This window comes from Sminthopsis crassicaudata, chromosome 4 (assembly GCF_048593235.1).
Source record: "Sminthopsis crassicaudata isolate SCR6 chromosome 4, ASM4859323v1, whole genome shotgun sequence".
Taxonomy (NCBI): domain Eukaryota; kingdom Metazoa; phylum Chordata; class Mammalia; order Dasyuromorphia; family Dasyuridae; genus Sminthopsis; species Sminthopsis crassicaudata.
Genome location: NC_133620.1, coordinates 308142652 through 308162779, shown reverse-complemented (window position 1 = coordinate 308162779; position 20128 = coordinate 308142652). Strand labels below are relative to the sequence as shown.

Genomic DNA, 20128 nt, shown 5'->3' with positions numbered 1-20128 from the left:
AATAATTTTTAAATTGTCTCTTCTGGATCTATTTTCCAGGTCAGTTGTTTTGCCAATGAGGTATTTCACATTTTCTTCCATTTTCCAATTCTTTTTAGTTTTTAGTTTTTTGTTTTTTTGCCTGATTCTTGCTGTCTCATAAAATCATTAGCCTCCATTTACCCTGTTCTAGTTTTTAATGTATGGTTTTCTTCAGTTATCTTTTGTATTTCGTTTTCCATTTGGTTTATTCTACTGTTTAAGTATTTGTTTTCTTCAGTTTTTCCTCTTCATTTTCCAAACTGTTGACTTTCTCATGCATAACTCTCATTTCTTTTTCCAATTTTTTTCTATCTCTCATATTTGCCTTTTGAAGTCTTTTATGAGAATTTCCAAAAAGCTTTTTCAGGGTTAAGACCAATTTATCTCACTTTTAAAGATTTTTTCCATGGACATTCTGTCGTCCTCTGAGTTTGTGTTTTGGTCTGTAGAGGCTTTCTATGGTCAAGGTGCTTTTTCTGTTTCTTGCTCATTTTCTTTCCTTTTCTGTTGGTATTTCCTCTTTTTTAACTTTTAAGGTGGAACTCTACTCCTAGAGTAAAGGTGGGGCTGTCCCAAGCTTCTGGTGCAGCTCTGAGCTATGGCTTTGAGCACGGGAGCTCCTTGTATTTGTAAGGAGTAGTTTCGCTGTCCTTTCCAGGGAACAGCCTGATTTCCCAGAGTTTGCCATCTGAGCTGGTACTTCAGGTTGTCCCACTGATTTGTTCCTCTACTGAGCCAGGACTAAGGGTCTTAGTTGCTGATTTGCTGTACTTAAGACCCTCTCACCAGCTTTCCCTTTCTACCTAGCCTGGGCTGAACATCCTTTACATCCCAGTGAGACTGATCTTTCTTGAAGTTTTTTCATTCCATCTTGAGCTGGAAAGTGGTTTCATTCCATTAGACTTTGTTCAGAGTCTTGGTTTCATGTGCTTTTTGAGGGAAATTTGGAGAGCTCAAGCAGCTCCTGACTTTACTCTGCCATCTTGGCTCTACTAACAGACATCTTCCCACATTTCTTTTTTTATTTCAATTTTATTTTAGTTTTCAATCCCAAATTCTTTTTTTTCTCTCCTCCTTCAACAAGGCAAGAAATATGATATCCATCTTATGTAGTTACACAGACATGCAAAATATATTTCTTCATTAGGCATGTTCTAGGGAAAGAGGGGAGAAATAAGAAAAATTAAGAAAGGGGAAAAATGTGTGTCAATCTGCAATCTTTGTCCAACAATTCTTTACCTAAAGGTAGATAGCATTTTATATCATAAGTCCCATAGAGTTTTGTAATGCATTACAATGCAATAGACATTGTATTAATCAGAGTGTTGATTTTCCTTACCATATTACTGTTACTGTGCATATTTTTCATGGTTCTAATCAACTTACTCTGCATCAGTTCATATGTGGCTTTCCAGGTTTTTCTGAAATTATCCCTTTCATCATTTCTTACATGAGAATATTATGCCTTCACAGTCATACAATTTGTTTAGCCATTCCCCACTTGATAGGAACCTCCTCAGTTTCCAATTCTTTGCCATCACAGAAAGAGCTGCTATATAATATATATATATATATATATATATATATATATATATATATATATATATATATTTCTTTTTTCTTTTTTTCTTTCCTGAGGCTGGGGTTAAGTGATTTGCCCAGGGTTACTCAGCTAGAAAGTGTTAAGTGTCTGAGACCAGATTTGAACTCGGGTCCTCCTGAATTCAAGGCTGGGGCTCTATCTACTGTGCCACCTAGCTGCCCCATGCTATAAATATTTTTTTACATATGTGTCCTTTTCCTTTTTATTTGATTTCCTTGGGCCATAGATCTACTAGTGGTAATGCTGGGTAACTGGGTATACAGTTTTATAGCCCTTTGAGCATAGATTGTTCTCCAGAATGGTTGAACTAGTTCACAATTCCATGACAATGAATTAATGTTCCTAATTTCTCACATCCCATTCAGCATTTTTTATTTTCCTTTTCTGTCATCTTAGAAGTCTTACTGGTACCTCAGATATCTTAGAGTTGATAGAATTTTCACTTCACTTACTGGTAGTGATTAAGAACATTTTTAGAAGAAGAACATTGAAAGTTTGATTTTTTATTTTTAGTGTATTTAAAACAAATATGAAATAGAAAAAGAAAGAAAAGAAAAAAAGAAAAAAATGTCGTGTGCATAGCAGAACAAAAGAGGGGATTCAAAATATGAAACAATAAATTTCCATTTCAAGAAAAGCAAAACTAATAAATACTACATATTGTATTTAGAACTGTTCATCTTTTTCTTTACTTCCTTATAGGTTTTCATTTGTTCTCTGCTATGTACTTTTCATTTATTTTTTTCACCCTTTCCTCATTCCATCTCCTCCAAACATGCTACAATTAAGTGTGGATATATTTATATATACATGGATATATAGATATATGCAGACATATATGGCCATATATACATATCTATGTACACATATACACATTCATGTACTTCTATGTTTGTCCTCTATATTTTCTGAAGGTTCATAACATCATCCTGTTTAGGTCCAAGTCCTTCTATATATTTTTGTTTATCCTCTTCTTTTATGAGAGTGGATAATATTACCTGTCTTAGATCCAAGTCTTTCTGTATTTTTCTAAATTCACTACCTCATCATTTCCTACACCACAGCAATATTTCAACCTTACACTATTGAATTGTTTTAAATAGTCTAAAACTATTAATTAATTAAAGTGACTGACATATAGTGTAGTTTCTCTATTTTTCTCTTTTGATTGAATCTATTTTAAGATCAAGGATTACTACCTCTACTTTTTTATATATAAATTCTATTCTTTATTATTTGTTATGCTTGTTTGTATCTGTTTCCTATCTCTGCTGACTCTTCTACTTTCCTTATATCTGCTATCTTGTCTTTCTATTACTTAACATCCCCCCACTTCCAAGGAATCCTACTTTCCCCCTACCATTTCCTATGTTATAGTGTTCCTGTAGGATTTCTTCATAGAATCTCTTTCAGATGATCAGTGAACTTTTTTCTATTTCTACTTTTCCCCTCTTATTCTAATGCTTTAGAACAATTTTATTTTTTTCAACTTTATCACAGAACAAACCATCATATTTCATTTATTTTAAAAATAATAGCTTTTCCTTTTCTTCTTTTTTTTGCTTTTTATTTCCAATATATATGCCTAGTTTTCAACATTCATCCTTGCAAAACTTTGTGTTCCAATTTTTCTCCCTCCCTTCCCCTCACCCCCTCCTTTAGAAGCAAATAATTCAATACATGTTAAACATGTGCAATTCTTCTATATATATTTCCACAATTACCACATTGCACAAGAAAAATCTGATCAAAAAGGGGGGAAATGAGAAAGAAAATAAAAATCAAGTAAACAACAACAAAAAAAAAAGATGAAAATACTATTGTGATCCACATTCAGTCTCCACAGTCATCTCTCTGAATGCAGATGGTTCTCTCTATCAAAAGTCTATTGGAATTGGCCTGAATCACCTCATTGTTGAAATGTCCCAACAGTATTGATCATCACATAATCTTATTTTTGTTTTGTTCAATGTTCTCTTGATTCTACTCACTTTAGTGAGTAGAATCAAGAGAACATATAAGGCTCTCCAAGCTTTCCTGAAATCATCTTATAGCTTTTTATTTTCAAAATATATGCATAGTTTTCAACATTCATCCTTGCAAAATCTTGTGTTCCAATTTTTATTCTCCCTCTTTCTTCCACCCCCTCCCCTAGAGAGCAAGTATGTTAAATATGTGCAGTTCTTCTATACATATTTCCACAATTGTCATACTGCACAAGAACAATCAGGTCAAAAAGGAAAAAAATGAAAAAGAAAATAAAAAGCAAGCAAACAAAAACCAAAAAGGTGAAAATACTAAGTTGTGATCCACATTCAGTCCCCACAGTCCTCTTTCCATTGCAAGTCAATTGAAACAGGACTGAATAAGCTCATTGTTGAAGAGAGCTATGTCCATCAGAATTGATCACAGGACAATTTTCTTTAATTATTTTTTCTATTATTATATCAAGGTAATAAGAGTTAGGAAAGGGGGAACCCCTTTTGAATCGGCTCAAGGATAGTCCCGTGACAGAGCAGAGTCCCCTGTAAAGGAATTTACAGGCCCGAAAACCTAGATTGATTAAAAAAAAAAGTTTATTGTAGGGATTTGGAAGTAAAGTTTAGTTAGTAAAGTTGAGGGTAGAGATAAAAGGGCACTGGAATAGGTCTGGTGGGCAGAAACCCTTGACATGACCGACATAAGGATGCCATGCTTAGGACTTCTGCAAAGCATGGACTCCAGGGTTGCCCCTTTTATAGTGGGGACTCTTGGTGATCTTGAAGGTGGGTGGAGTCCCAGGCTCCTGGCAGGTTTTCAGCCAGGGTCAACATTGAATAGAATTCAATGAGTTTTTAGATAAAACTGTTTATGAGGTTTGGGAAAACTCAAGTTAGCTCAGATCCAGGGGCGGCTGGGGAAACCCCGGATATCATTAGAATTCAAAAGGGTGCTTTTTGACCAGGATTTGTGAATCAAAAGATCCTAGCTTCTTCAACCATGGAGGTGGGGGGGGGGGGAGGAGAAGGAGGTTGGAAATCATAAAGGAATCTTAAAGAGACCTCAACCCCCATCAAAGATTCTTTTTTGGGGGGTCACAGCTTTCAGGCATTACAATTATTCTAATGTTTTTCCTTCTCAATCTATTCTCCAATCTGTTGCTTTTCTTATGAAATGTCTCACATTCTTTTCTATTTTCTTATTCTTTTTTCTTTTTTTACAAATCTTTTTAGTTTTCAAAATACATGCAGATAGTTTTCAACATTCACTCTTGCAAAATCTTGTTTCAAATTTGTCTCCCTCCCACCTCACCTTCTTCCTCCTCTGAACAAAAAGTAACTCAATATTGTGCAATTCTTCCAACTATATTTCCACATCTATTATGCTGCACAAGAAAAATCAGATCAAAAGAAAAAAAATGAGAAAGAAAAGAACAAGCAATCAAACAACAGCAACAACAAAAGATGAAAATACTATGTTGTGATCCTCATTCAGTCTTCATATTTCTCTTTCTGGATGCAGATTGCTCTCTCAGTCACAAGTCTATTGGAATTGGCCTGAATCACCTCATTGTTGAAAAGAGCCATGCCCATCAGATTTGATCACATAATTTTGTTGTTGCTGTTTAAAATGTTCTTTTGATTCTACTCATTTCACTTAACATCAGTTTATACAAATCTCTCCAGGCATTTCTGAAATCTGTTACCTTATTCTAAATATTTTGTTTTATTATTTCTTGCTCTCATAATTTTGCCCAATTATGGTTTTCATAGAGTAATTTTCTTTCTTAAGATTCTGGATCTCCCTTTCTAATTAATTTATTTTCCTTATATATCTATCTTCCTGTTTTTCTTGTATTGTTCTTATTTTTTAGAGCTTTTCCTCAATCTCATTTGATTTCAAGTCTTTATAAAAGTTCTTCTATGAATTCTTTTTGGGAAGGTAACCATTTGATGTTACTCTTTGGGGTAAGAGAGGCTTTTTTATTTCAGTATTCTGCTCTGAAAATGAACCACAGTATTCCCAATTCCTCTATTTTTCCTCTACATACTGTTGAATATACTCTGGTTTTCTCTTTGATCACTTATCAGTTAAAGAATTTCTTTTGTTTTTACAACTTTCAATCAAGAGAGGTCAACAAGCATTTATTAAATAACTACTATGTGCCAGATACTGTGCTAAGCAGTACAAAAAAAAAAAAAAAGAAAAAAAAAAAGCAAAAACAATCACTATCCCAAGAAGCTCTCAATGTAGTGAGTAGAGAATTGCAAACATTGTACAAATTCATAGTCACAAAATAGAGTATCTTATTTGAGGAGTTATCAAGGAAGCTAGTGTCAATGGATCATATCTTAAGTAGAGGGTGAATAAAGTGTAAGAAGATTGGAAAGCTAGGAAGGGGTCCATTCATGAAGGACTTTAAAAGCCAACAGAGGATTTTGTATTTGATTTTGGAAATAAGAGTAAGCAAGGGATTATGAAGGGAACAATGGAAGAATCAGGCACAGATAGAATGAAACAATAGATAAGTAGAATTGAGGAGGTGGGATTTAGAAACCAGGTAGATGGAATAGAAGATAGTGATGTGTTCTTTGACTGGGGTTTAGTACCATTGGAATACAAAGAGTAAAAGGGAGTAGGAGTAGGCTTACTGTTGGGAAATGTGACCAAAAGGAATATCATTAGAGAAAGTCTTTTTAGGGAGATGGATGATTAGAAGGTTCTAAGTTTTTTGGGTTTTATAACACAGTTGTTTTATAGAAAGAGCCAATTCCTGAAATGGTCAGTCTGTCACACATGAGGAACATTCAGAATCATAAAAATGTAACAACAAAGAAACAAAACAAACAAACAAACAAAAAATTAGAATATCCCAGATTAGTTTTCCCAAGAAACCCAGGAGTCTGGTTTTTCTGTGTTTTTTTTTTTGGGGGGGGGGGGGAGGGGACTAGTAGAAATAAGTCTAGTCCAGCAAGGAAAGGATCAGAGCCTCTCAGAGTTTCCTCTGAGTTGAAATGGGAAGCCAGAAATTCCAACCCAATGTTTCCACTACTCTCAGAAAGGATTCACATTATAAGGAGTAAATTGATTCAAATCTTTCAAGAAGAATTTTTTCCTTCCTTTCCACCCTAAGGAAGAGCAAGGAGAAAGATTGTGGATGAGACAGATTTGAGAGAAAATAATGCTAATGTCTTCTCCAGAGATTGAAGAGAACCATTGAATAGAAGAGGATAGAGAGGGATAGAAACTGTCCTATAGAGTGGGCATGAGAGCCAGTGAAAATAATATACAATCTAGGAGAGGTTAGAAGAGATAGATAGTCAATAAACAAACTATTTTAATAACTCCTCATATTCTATGATTATTTCATTTATCATGGAATTGTTCAGTCTTATTTTGTAATGCCGGAGAAACTGAGGCAAGACAGAGATTAGAGAGGTTTTTTTAATATTTTATTAATTGGAGAGTTTAATTGACTGGATAGGACTCTCGTCTCAAAATATCCAGTAATGAATGGGGGAATGATAAACACTTTTATAGCTCTTCAGACAAAGGAAAGGGAAAAGAGCGGGAAAATTAGAAGCCTTTTCAGTTTTTTGGGGGGGGAGTTGTAAATTTTTACTAAAAGCCAGAGTCAGGATGTTTGAATAACAGAAGTAAAGATGTCAGTGAAGTATCTGAGATAGTCTTATCTTTTGGAATATTTTAGAGGGGCAGTGTCATAAATTCTTGGGAGCAGAAGGAGCTAGAAGTCAGGAAGTCTGATCTGTTCCTCTTCTCCCATTGACAATTTATAACCTTAGAGCAAATGGTCCTCAGTCTTAATGAACTAGGGGGGTTTTATGACTTAGAGGACTGAGGCAGAACAGTTAAGGAAACTGAGATAGAACAATTCATGGAAACTCAGTCAGGACAATGAGGGAAACCAGTGCAGGGAAACTGAGGTAGAACAGCTCAAGGAGAATGTGGCATAACAATTTTATTATTTTATTATCTATGTAACTTGGATATCAGGACTTTCATAAGAGATATTAAAATATTCAAATGTTTTAAAAGGATCTGTGATCTTATTGATTTGGGAGTTCTGCTTGAAGGAGGAGTTTGGGAACTTTTTCTGGAGGAATGAGCTACCAGGTAAGAAGTTGATCCCGTTTTGAAACTAGTTAGACAAATGTCTTACTAGAAGCTAGTGATACAATCCTACCTGAGGGAGATCCAGGCCAGATACTAGAATGGATCCAACTGGCATTTGGAAGTTATCAGCAAAACTCAGCACCCTCTGGAAATGGTCTCATTGAACTCAGTCTGGTGATACAGCTAGCAAAGGATGATGCCATTGGATGGCCTGGATTATTCTTAAAGCAGCCTCAGGAAGTTCTGATGTTTGGTACAACATTGGAATTGGCAATGGGGAAGGATTCCTACTTGAAACCAGTTACATAAGGCAACAACTAGGGTTAGTCCTACAGTAGAGTTGGTATTGGAATAAATTGTTCTACCTAATGCTAAAAATCAACAGAGAAGTGAAGGAAACAGATAGATATTAAGAAAATGGATTCATGAGAGGAAATCCAGGAATCCACAAAGAGCAAGCATAATGGAGAACACTTGAGAATAGATCAGTGAAGGAAGAAAAGGCAATATTGTATATAGATTGCAGGACACCTGGACAGGAAGACAGAAAGTGGCTCATAAATTTCACTATCCTGGCATAGCAGCATGATATAACAATGATAAAAATCACAACTATTTTGATTTAGCCCCTCTTTTTAAGGTTTGGAGGAAAATGTAAGGTAATTTTTCTATACCATCTTTCCTTTGCATTGTTATTCACTCCCTTATAGAAAATACTGGCCCAGGATTTAATACAAATCAGCTTCTCTTCACTGAAAAACAAAGCCACTTGCAAGAATATAGATAGTCAATAAACTGCTCATATTCTTTGATCATTTTATTTATCATGGAATTGTTCAATCTTATTTTATTATCTTATTACTCTTCAATATGTCTTGCAATCAAGACTTTTATAAAATTTACTAATGTCCTCAAATATCCTAAAAGTATCTGTGATCTTACTGATTTGCGAGTTATCTCCCTGCCCATGTTTTATGTAGTTTTTTCCTAATCAAAAGCTTCCTATCTTATCCTAGCTATATTGATTTTATTCTTATATAAACTTTTCAATACCATGTAATCAAAATCACAGAGAAGAACCAATGTGCAGGTGCTCAATACATTCTGTCAAATGCTTCAGAGAGATCAAAAAGGTGTGACTAAGAAAAGCCCATTAACATTTTCAATTAAAAGATCATTGGTAATTTTAGGACTGCAGTCTCCGTTGATCAATAAAGTCAGAAGCCAAATTTTAAGGGATTGAGAAGTAAATATGACAAGTAGTAGCTTGAAAGACAGATAAAAAGTTTATGTGTTTTTCCTCCTAAGTTTTACAGGTACAACTTCAGCAAAGAAGGACCCAAGAACAACTGGCTAATCAAGACATAATGCTGTGTGAGTATTTTTTATCAGTTATAGTACTCTTTATTGATAATTTGCTTTCAGTATGCAATTTCTCTTTAATCTATTATATTCACTGTAAATATGAGTACTTTAGTAGACTTAGACTCTGGTAGGACATAAAGCACTGTCTTTGCTTTGAAATATTGAAAACCAATAGCTTTTCTGATAAATACAATGTTTCCAAATGTCATTCCCAATATATTTCTTTATAATTTTCTGTCATCTGATTGTAGAGATGTATCCCTTTGCTCATCTGTAATTGCCAAGTACTTCCTCTCTTTGGACTGGATTACAATACTGGTACCACTTTATTTGGTACAACATTATAGTAACAAACTGAACAAGGAACAAAGAGAGATTAAATAACTGCATTTCCCTCATTATTATTTACAAATTACTCGAAAAATGTCCTGGTGAACAGATTTTTTTTAAGCCAGAAAAATTTTCAAAGACCATCTACTGTTGCATTTACCTGCATTAATTGAAAGGATACTCACATCATTGAAAATAATATCTCAGGATTATTTTGGTTTTGTTCTTTGTTTTACATTTTTACCCAATCAACTTTACTTAAAAGAAAATATTGTTTTAATAGCATTTGTAAATGACAGATATTTGAAACTTTTCTCCTCACATTAAAACATCAAAGTGTGCATTTATCCAGTTATTTTTCCCTCAGCAACAAAAGATGGGGTCCTAAGACCTAAATTGGTGTTCTCAAACTTTTGTCCTTTATACTTTTGAACAATTATTGAGGGCAACAAAGATCTTTGATTCATGTGGATTATGCCTATCAGCATTTATGATAACAAACTAATATAAATTTTATACATATTTACTTAAAATAACTATAATAAATTCACTGCTTGTTAACATAAGTAACATTTTAATGGGAAAAATACTTAAAAACAAAAAAAATGTGAGGCGTTACATTGTTTTACATATTTTTACAAATGTTTTTAATGTCTAGCTCAGTAAAAGCAAGTGGGTTCTTTATTCTAGATTCACTATTTTGTAATATGTTGCTTTCGTTAATGTATGTATATGTTTATATATTTATGTGTGTATATATAAAATACACAGATGTTTGGTGGGGAAAAGGACAAGTATAGGCAACTGATGTCTTAATATTGTTAAATTGGTTTTGACCTTGAGGACCCCTTGAAAGAATCTTATGAATGCCCTGAGGAAACTTAGATCATAAATCAGGAATCATTGACCTAGATGATAAAAGTAATTTAATCCTTAATCTCATAGGTTTGTTTGAATGTTCTCCCTCAGAAAATGGATACAATAACACAAATGTAAATTCTGAACCCCCGTGGTATGATTATTATCAACTTATTATTTTGTGGCAGCAAGTTTTATATTTATAGTACTTACCTCCCCAGGTTGTTATGAGGATAAAATGAGGTAATATTTTTAAAGCATTATATAAACCTTAAAGTATAAAATGATAGAATGGCAGTGGTGATGGTGGTGGCAGCAACAACAGCAGCAGCAGCAGTAGTAGTAGTAGTGGTGTCACCCTATGTAACTTTACCTGTATTTAGCCTTATTATCAATGATTTTATATATTATGATTCATGTGTTCTCATGGTTTGTGCAGTAAGGTAAGTATTCTACATGAGATTTAGATTTTATACTATGAATTATACAGATCTTTCATTTTTTGATTAAAAATATAATTTTCCTAAAATAAGAAAACAGGAAATAACCCTATAGGTAACTGTAGAGAGCAAACTTTATAAGAGAGATAAGTATAATTTAGTGCTAATTCTTAACTATTATCAGAATCATAGGATTTTGGAGATAGAAGAGGCTTCAGCAACACCCTAGTCCAACCTACAATATAGTTTAATTGATAAGTGGTTACCCAACACTTGCTAGGTAGGAGACTTCCAGAGATGGGGAATTCATAACATCCTGAGGCAGACCTTTCCACTTTGAGATAACTTATTTTAAAGAAGTTTCCCCTTATAAGCAGATTAAACTATACTTTTTGCAAAAACCACTTTTGGTTCTGCCAAACAGAATAAATCTAATCTCTATTCTATATTGATAGCCCTTCACGTTATTGAAGATAGCAAATATATCACCTCCCTCCCTAAATCTTCTCTTTTCTAATTTAAATATCTTCCATTTCTTCAATCTTCACATGGTATAAACTTAAAACATTTGATTATTTTTACTATTTCTTCCAAAAAAACCTCTCAAGTTTATATATATATATCCTTCCTAAAATATAGCACAAAGAATTTAAAACAGCACTTCACCTTTTTTTTTTGGTAATGGTATTTTCAATCTCTTTATTATAAAAAGTATGTCTTTCAATGTAGCCGAATATCATTAGCTTTGGGGGCTTAATTGTCCTACTTTTGACTTTTATTCCTGCTCTTTTCTTCATAATGTAATTAGAATGAACTTTTCTAATTCACCCTGAATCTTTCCTCATAGTCAAATTCTTCCCACAACTGCCAAGAATCAAGACTTTTTAGTTTGGGCTGGAATCAAGCTGTTACTGGCTAATGAGCTAGTACTCAAACTTCCTGCTGTTCAGTATCAAATTACCCTCACTGTGCCTTCTTTCACAGTCTATTCCTGAAAAAAGCTCTCCCACTTTGAACTTCATTCTACACACTAGAAGAAAGGTACAGGCAAAACATGAGCAAAACAACAACAAATCTAATGCATTTCCTCCCAATTAGGGGAAAGAAACGTTCCATTTTAATTTTAAATTTATAATTTACTGTTCTTTCTATCAGGTATTTCTAGCAGCTTGAAGGTATTGCTTAATAATTTGAATAAAAAGCTTTTGGTTATAGTGGAAAGAGCATTGGATTAGAAGTCAAGAGGATTGGATTTAAGTACCACCTCTGATATTAATGAGCTTTGTAACCTTAAAGTACTCACTTAACCTTACTGGGCCTCAGTTTCTTTATCTGTAAAATGGAATTGGATTTTTTCCAGTTCTATGAATTCTTTTTTTTTTTTTTTTTTTGAGTTTACTTTTTTAATAGCTTTTTATTTACAAGATATATGCATGGGTAATTTTTCAGCATTGACAATTACAAAACCTTTTGTTCCAACTTTTCCTCTCCTTCCCCCCACTCCCATCCTCAGATGGCAAGTTGACCAATACATGCTAAATATGTTAAAGTATAAGTTAAATACAATATATGTATACATGTCCATAAAGTTATTTTTGCTGTACAAAAAGAATCAGACTTTGAAATAGTGTACAATTAGCCTGTGAAAGAAATCAAAAATGCAAGTGGACAAAAATAGAGGGATTGGGAATTCTATGTAGTTCTTTCATTGGGTGTAGCTGGTTCAATTCATTACTGCTCTATTGGAACTGATTTGGTTCATCTCATTGTTGAAGAGGGCCATGTCCATCAGAATTGATCATCATATAGTATTGTTGTTGAAATATATAATGATCTCCTAGTCCTGCTCATTTCACTCAGCATCAGTTCATGTTAGTCACTCCAGGCCTTTCTGAAATCATCCTGCTGATCATTTCTTACAGAACAATAATATTCCATAATATTCATATACCACAATTTATTCAGCCATTCTCCAATTTGAAAGGCATACACTCAGTTTCCAGTTTCTGGCCACTACAGAGAGGGCTGCCACAAACATTCTTGCACATACAGGTCCTTGTCCCTTCTTTAAAATATCTTTCTGATATAAACCCAGTAGTAATACTGCTGGATCAAAGGGTATGCACAGTTTGATAACTTTTTGAGCATAGTTCTAAATCGCTCTGCAGAATGGCTGGATGTATTCACAATTCCACCAACAATGTATCAGTGTCCCAGTTTTCCCACATCCCCTCCAACATTGTGCTTTATCTTTCCCTGTCATTCTAGCCAATCTGACAGGTGTGTAATGGTATTTCAGAGTTGTCTTAATTTACATTTCTCTGATTAATAATGACTTGGAGCATCTTTTCAAATGGCTAGAAATAGTTTCAATTTCTTCATTTGAGAGTTGTCTGTTCATATCCTTTGACCATTTATCAATTGGAGAATGGCTTGATTTCTTATATATTAGAGTCAATCCTCTATATATTTTGGAAATGAGGTCTATATCAGAATCTTTGACTGTAAAAATGTTTTCCCAGTTTATTGCTTCCCTTCTAATCTTGTCTTCATTAGTTTTGTTTGTACAAAAACTTTTCAATTTGATATAATCAAAATTTTCTATTTTGTGATCAATAATGATCACAAAATGATCAAATAGTTCTTCTTTGGTCATAAATTCCTTCCTCTTCAACAGGTCTAAGAGATAAACTATCTTATGTTCTTCTAATTTATTTGTAATCTTATTCTTTATGCCTAGGTCATGAAACCATTTTGACCTTATCTTGTTTGTACGGTGTTAAGTGTGGGTCAATTCCTAGTTTCTGCCATACTAATTTCCAATTTTCCCAGCAATTTTTGTCAAACAGTGAGTTCTTATCCCAAAAGCTGGAGTCTTTAGGTTTGTCAAACATTAGATTATTAAAGTTATTGACTATTTTGTCCTTTGAACCTAATCTATTCCACTGATCAACTAGTCTATTTCTTAGCCAATACCAAATGGTTTTGGTTACTGCTGCTTTATAATATAATTTTAAATCTGGTACAGCTAGGCCACCTTCATTTGATTGTTTTTTCATTGATTCCCTTGAAATTCTTGACCTTTTGTTTTTCCATATGAACTTTGTTGTTTTTTTTCTAGGTCATTAAAATAGTTTTTTGGGAGTCTGATTGGTATAGAGCTAAATAAATAGATTAGTTTAGGTAGTATTGTCATCTTTTCTATGAATTCTTTAACTAGTCCCTAACAACTTTCAACTTTTTAAAACTTTCTAGAGAGAATTCTCAGTAAGATCATGAAATTCCTTCCTATAAAATGTTTTAAAACACATGTAAATAGAAGTTTTTTAATTTTACATATTTAGATTGCTTTCATTACAGCCCCAGACCAAAAAATAAAAATTTAGAAAAGTTCCCATCCCATCCAGCAATGCAAAAAAGTTCCCATCCCATCCAGCAATGCAAAAAATTATGGGAGTCTTTACACCTGTGTTGCGAAATAAGAAGATCAGGTTGGTGTTTCACTTCTTTCCTCTGCCCAAACTTCAGTGGAGAGATTAATAAACAGTGAAAGGACCAAAAGAAATAAAAGAGGAAGCCAGAGGTCTCCAGTTCAGGTGAACGATGCTTTAAATGAGATCCAAGTCTTCCCACTTAAACTATTTTAGGTTGTGTTCCTGAATCCCACCATTGCCTATATAATCCACTTTGCTTAGCTATTAATCCAATAGAGTAGGATAGAATTCAATTTATAGACTTGTTACAATTTATGATGATGTCCTAGGTTATCCACTAGATGGACATGTGATATTCATTTTAAAAAATATGACCACATCTTTATTTTAGTCATTAGTTTAAGAACCATAAAGCCAGACAGTACCAAATTAAAGTTCATTAATGACGAAAGACAATAGGCACAAGATGTAGACTACAGGATCTTTTGCCCCATGCTAAGTGAACCATAATCCCGAGAGACTTAAGAGTCACAGATCTCAAGTTGGTTCTATGTAAAAACTTTCTGAGTCTGGGAAAGAAGACTGAATTTGTATAAAAATTGGCTTTTTTTTGAAATGTAATTATCTAAGCAATGGAAGAACATTGGGAAATAGATTTCTAAAAAAAAAAGAAAGAAAGAAAGAAAAAAAGAAAAAAATTGCTCATTTTGCTTTGTTATACTTGAAGAATAAGGCACAAAAGTTAACTTTTTAAAACACTCATGAAAGATTTGAGCATTTTTAAAAATATTGTTGGAAATTATCTCCCTTTAAGTAGTATAATTTGTACTACTAATGAAATGTGATTCCCAAATTAATTTTATAATTCAAAATATTAGTATATAATTTAATTGGAAAATTATTCCCATATTAATATATTCATATTTCTGTGATTTTTCCAAAGAAATTATTTATATCAGTATTTTCATTTTATTTATATCCTAGTGGTATATCTGTAGGGCAAACCCTCTGTTATATTTAACTAAATATATACTAAGGATTAGCAGGAAAATACCATTTTTAAAACTCTTTAATTGAACATTCTAATTCTAGATTATCATTTTTATTTATTTCTTAAACTTGAATGAGTCAGAGTGTCTATGCTAAAGTATATGTTAAAATATTAAGTAAGACTTTTCCTACTCGTAAAGTATGAAATTCTAACACTAATTAAAATAAGAACTTGGGATTCACAGATAGAAGGAAGGATAGAGGTCATCTAACTCAACTATCTCTTTTTACAGATGAGAAAACTGAGATATAATGAGGTGAAATCAGTTTCTAATAGTTTTATAAGAAACAGGGTCAAGATACAGAAATATGGAGTTTTTATTGTTTTTATTTAAAATCCCATGTTTTTTCCACTGTAACAATACTTTAATCCCAATTCTTTGTTTTCTTCTCTGATTATCCCTTATTGCTTTGTTTGCCTTTGATGGAATTTATCCTTTATTAACTTGCAACCATTTTGTCTATATTTTACTCTCCCATTTATTAAGTTCTTGAAGGTAAAGGAAAGAACTGGAGCTATATACAATAGACATGTTTGTTTAATAAATGAACAATCATTCACAAGGAGCAATAACAAATATTTTAATTTAATGAGAAAATTTTAGTTGATTTGCTATCTTCCCCTACCCTCCCCCCCCAAATAATTATTCTGAGCCACAACCACAATCCTCTGACAACTACCTAATTGCCTAATGTTGTTAGGGAAATTGCCTGCCCAGAGATTGTTTGATTTTAGTAGAAGTTAGGAAGATATTTCTGTCTACTATTTCTCCTTTGTCATTCTTAAAGAAGCAGAGCAAGGGATATCAGTGCTTCTTCATTTACAATCTTATGACAGAGTTTACTTAGACTTCTTTATCTGGAAAGAATCAAGATATTTAATAGCTTTGGAAAGATCTGGCCCAGCCCTTAACATTCATTGTTTCTTAAAATTCTTTTCTTTTCTTTTCTTTTTTTCCTCTGAGGCAATTGGAGTTAAGGGTCACAGAGTTAGGTGTCTAACTAATTAAGTGTCTGAGATCAGATTTGAACTCAGGCCCTCCTGACTTCAGGGCTGGTGCTCTATCCACTGTGCCACCTAACTGCCCCTATTTCTTAAAATTCAATTTTGTTTTAATTTCAGGTATGAGTTCTTTCCTTCCATCCAACACTCCATTTCTATTGAGAGAACAAGAAAAACAAAACCTACTACAGGCATGTATAGTCAAGCAAAACAAATTCCAGAATTGGCTATGTCCATAAAAATCTCAAAAATACAAACTGATGTGTATTTTTCAATCCATCACCTCTCTATCAGGAGGTAGCTAGTATGTTTCATCATGAGTCCTCTGGAATTGTGCATTGTCATTATGTTGATCAAAGCTAAATTAATTCAAAAGATTACCTTGAAAATAGGAGTATTCTGAGTGTAATTTCCTCTCCAAATTCTTAGGTTCAATTACCTTTAAAATTTTCCCTCTGTTCTCTAACCCTGCACCCTCCCATAAAAAGAGAAAAAAAAATGAAAAAAAAAAAAACAACAACAATTCTAGGTCTCTTTCCACCATTAGATGAACTAGGTAACAGAGATTATGGTTGCTAGGTATGAATAAAAAGATAGAGTGAAAAGACAAAGAAGGAATCCAATGGGGAAAGAATAACCTTGGATCTGAAGGGCAATCTAGTCCAGTGGCTAAGTTAATGTAGATGAATTAACCAATGGCAATGATCTATCTATAAATAGTGCTGCCTTTATTTGTTTTGCAGACTAATCCAAGCCACAGAATCCACATATGTACTGCAAAGCCTTGGTAAATTCTCAAATTATGTGATCTCCTCATCTTAAATAGCATGAAGAATGAACTGGGCAATTCCTGCACACTCCTGCACAATATGCAATTTCAAAAATAGTTTTAAGATTTTGCTTGGACAAAAAGACTTTTTCTTTTTCTTTTTCTTTTTCTTTTTTTTTTTTTTTCAGTGCATTCACCTGACTTGGCTTCTCTATATAAGCATCCCACCCTGTTGGCTGTTTCGCATAATTCTGCACAGATGGGTCAATCTATCTACTTCTTTCCTTGTTGCTATTGTATAAAAAATTTCAGAAGCAGGTGTCTAGATCCTTTCTGCCAATCCTATTCATGATTCTGGCTCTCAATTATCTTTCCTAAATTTAAAAAGATTTTTACAGAGCATTTTCAAAAAAATTTTGCATAACACAATGATCAGAATATTTTTAAATTATATGGATAGACACAATAAGTATATATATATATGTATATATATATGTGTGTGTGAATATATATATGGATGTAGATCGACTTTATGTGTACATATTTGTATGTATTTATGTGTGTGTCATGTCTCTCTCCCAAGAATTTCAAAATACTTCATATATGTTGTGACAAATTCCTCCCAGAGTTGAAACTATATCTTGGGTATTTCAAAATTACTTTTGGCAATTTTATGACTCATTTTCAATACACAGTTTTTCATGTAAGGCCCTGGAAAAGTTGTTTGCTACTATAGTTTTCAAAGAAGCTTTACTTTCTAAAGGGTGAGTAGTTTGTAGGAAAAGAGTTTATGATCAGACTTGTCTTTTTGCAAGTGAAATTAAAGATGGGAAACTGAGAGTAGAGGGAGCTTAATTGTCTTGCTCTAATTTATCAAAGATAAATGATAAAGCATGGGTTTAAGCCTAAATCTCCCTAATTGCACTTCCAGGATTATTTAGTTCAACATAGATAAGATTTTTAAATACCACATCTCAATATCCCGGATAACTTTTTCAACATGCAAAGTCTTCCCAGGTAATGAATGAGTAGGATGGTCTTCAATCCACTGTTAGTCAGCCAGTTCGGTAAGTCTCTCCAGTCAACCTTACCTCTGGGGAAAATGGAATCATGCTCCAGTTAATCACTTCCTCATAGACATATTAGCATTTTATTTTCTCTCTGATTTCCCATGGACCAATGAACTATCAACAATATCAACTATTTCTGAAACCAGGATGTGCTCTCCCCGCAAAAGCAAGAGTTTTCCCTACAATGATGATTCAAATTAGTCAAAAAGAGAAATGCATATAACTTGTAATATTAGAAGTGCAGTGATAGAAAATTCATTTTCTCTATTGTGTCCTATGATCTTTAAAATTTCATGCAATTATGAAATCCTATAAGGTTATGATTTTATAGTTCTGTGATTTATCTGACTCAGGAAGAACTGAATTTACTACAAATTCAGCATCAAAATTTCAAGGTATAAAAGATCTTAGAGATCCACTGGTAAATTTTTGGAAACTGAGACCCAAGTCAAGTTCCACAGGTGGTAAGCAGCACATTTGGGATTAGAGCCCAATTACTGGATTCTGATTCCAAATGTAGAGTCCTTTTCACTGAAAAATATTGTGCAATTTACCTACTTTGTAAGTGATGAAAAAAAAATTTATAGTTTTTTGTTTTTTTTTTTTTTTTTGAGGGGGAGAAAAAGCAATCAGGTTAAGTGACTTAGCCAAGATCACACAACTGTTAAATGTCAAGTATCTGAGGTCAAATTTGAATCCTCTTAACTCCAGGGCTGGTGCTCTAACTACTACATCACCTAGAAGCCCCTAGGGGATGAAATTTACTTAAAGAGGTTCTTGGGCTAAGAAAACCACCTAATTTGTTATTTGAAATTACTTTCAGTAGTTTTGCTTTGGAATCATCAAAATTCTTTTCAGCCACAAATTTCAATGGCTTTTAAAATTAAAGCATTTGATATTTGAAGTCCAAGGTGCTAAAATGAAAAATATCAATTTTATTCATTTTTAAATGTCATGGTTTGAATAACTCAAATTGTTTACTTTTAGAGATTAAACATATTTTTTTAAAGCATAGCCTGAAAAAAGAAAAAAGTCTTTCTCCTTCTCCACAAGTGTTATGAGTAGACTTCATTCCATAGGGTTACCTAGTATACATTGAGATTTTAATATCTATTTCCATAAGCATGCTAACTTTTAAACAAATCCATTTTCACACAACACAAATCCAGTCAATAAGTACTTATTAAGCACCTATCTACCATGGATCAACAATTGTTTTAAGCACTGGGGATACAAAGTAAGAAAAAAAAATATTTCTTTCCTTCAGATTCTAATAGGCATGACAATTTGCAAACAAAAAGGTACAATCAAGCTATAAACAGGATAAATAGGAAAAAAGCTAACTGAGAGAAAGAACTAGAATTGTGGGATTAGGAATTTTAGGATTAGAAGGTAAGATTTTAGTTGAGATTTACAGGAATTTAGGGGAGCTATAAGATAGAAATGCCTAAAGTCAAGAAATGAAGTGTCTTCTATTTGAAATGTAAAGAGGCCAGCGTCACTAGATTGAAGAATACATTAAGGCAGGGATAAGGAATAAGAAGACTAGAAAAATTGGGACAGGGTAGTGTAGTAAATGAAGGATTCTGGGTGCCAAATACAGGATTTTGTATTTGATCTTGGAGGTATTATGCAACACTAGAGCTTTAATTATAAGTGATAATGATCAGACTCGTTCTTTAGAAAAATCACTTTCTCGGCTTAATGGAGAATGGATTGGAATAGGAAGGCATTTCTAGCAGACAGACCCACAAGTAGGCTGTTGCAATAATCCAAGCAAAAAGTAAAAAGGGCCTGTATAAGTATAGTGAAAGTATCATAGGGGATGAAAAGATGAAATGTTACAATGATCAAGAAATGTTGCAAAGGTTAAATTGACAGTTTTGGCAATAGATTGCATATGAGGCATGAGAGATAGTAAAGAGTAGAGGAAGATGTCTAGGTTATGATGCTGGGGAATGAGATGAAGACTTTATATAGGGATTGGGGGAGAGATGATGAATTCAATTTTAGATGTGTAGAGTTTAAGAAGTTTTTGGACATCCAATTTTAATGGACCTCTAGTTCAAAA

At 33.3% G+C, this 20128-nt stretch overlaps 1 protein-coding gene across 12 annotated transcripts in view; it reads left to right on the top strand.

Moving 5' to 3' along the window:
* The window catches only part of MYOCD (myocardin), a 123839-nt gene that overhangs the window by 22505 nt on the left and 81206 nt on the right, over nucleotides 1-20128 (top strand). For 6 of the 12 annotated variants that reach the window (XM_074312032.1, XM_074312031.1, XM_074312030.1 and 3 more), the window contains exon 2: nucleotides 9047-9112. In XM_074312032.1, coding sequence (XP_074168133.1) covers nucleotides 9106-9112 — 7 coding nt within the window. In that variant the 5' untranslated portion in view covers nucleotides 9047-9105. Of the gene's footprint in view, nucleotides 1-6594; nucleotides 7739-9046; nucleotides 9113-16961; nucleotides 17006-20128 lie in introns of those variants that run through there. The other 6 variants (XM_074312035.1, XM_074312034.1, XM_074312040.1 and 3 more) reach the window with 3 other exon arrangements.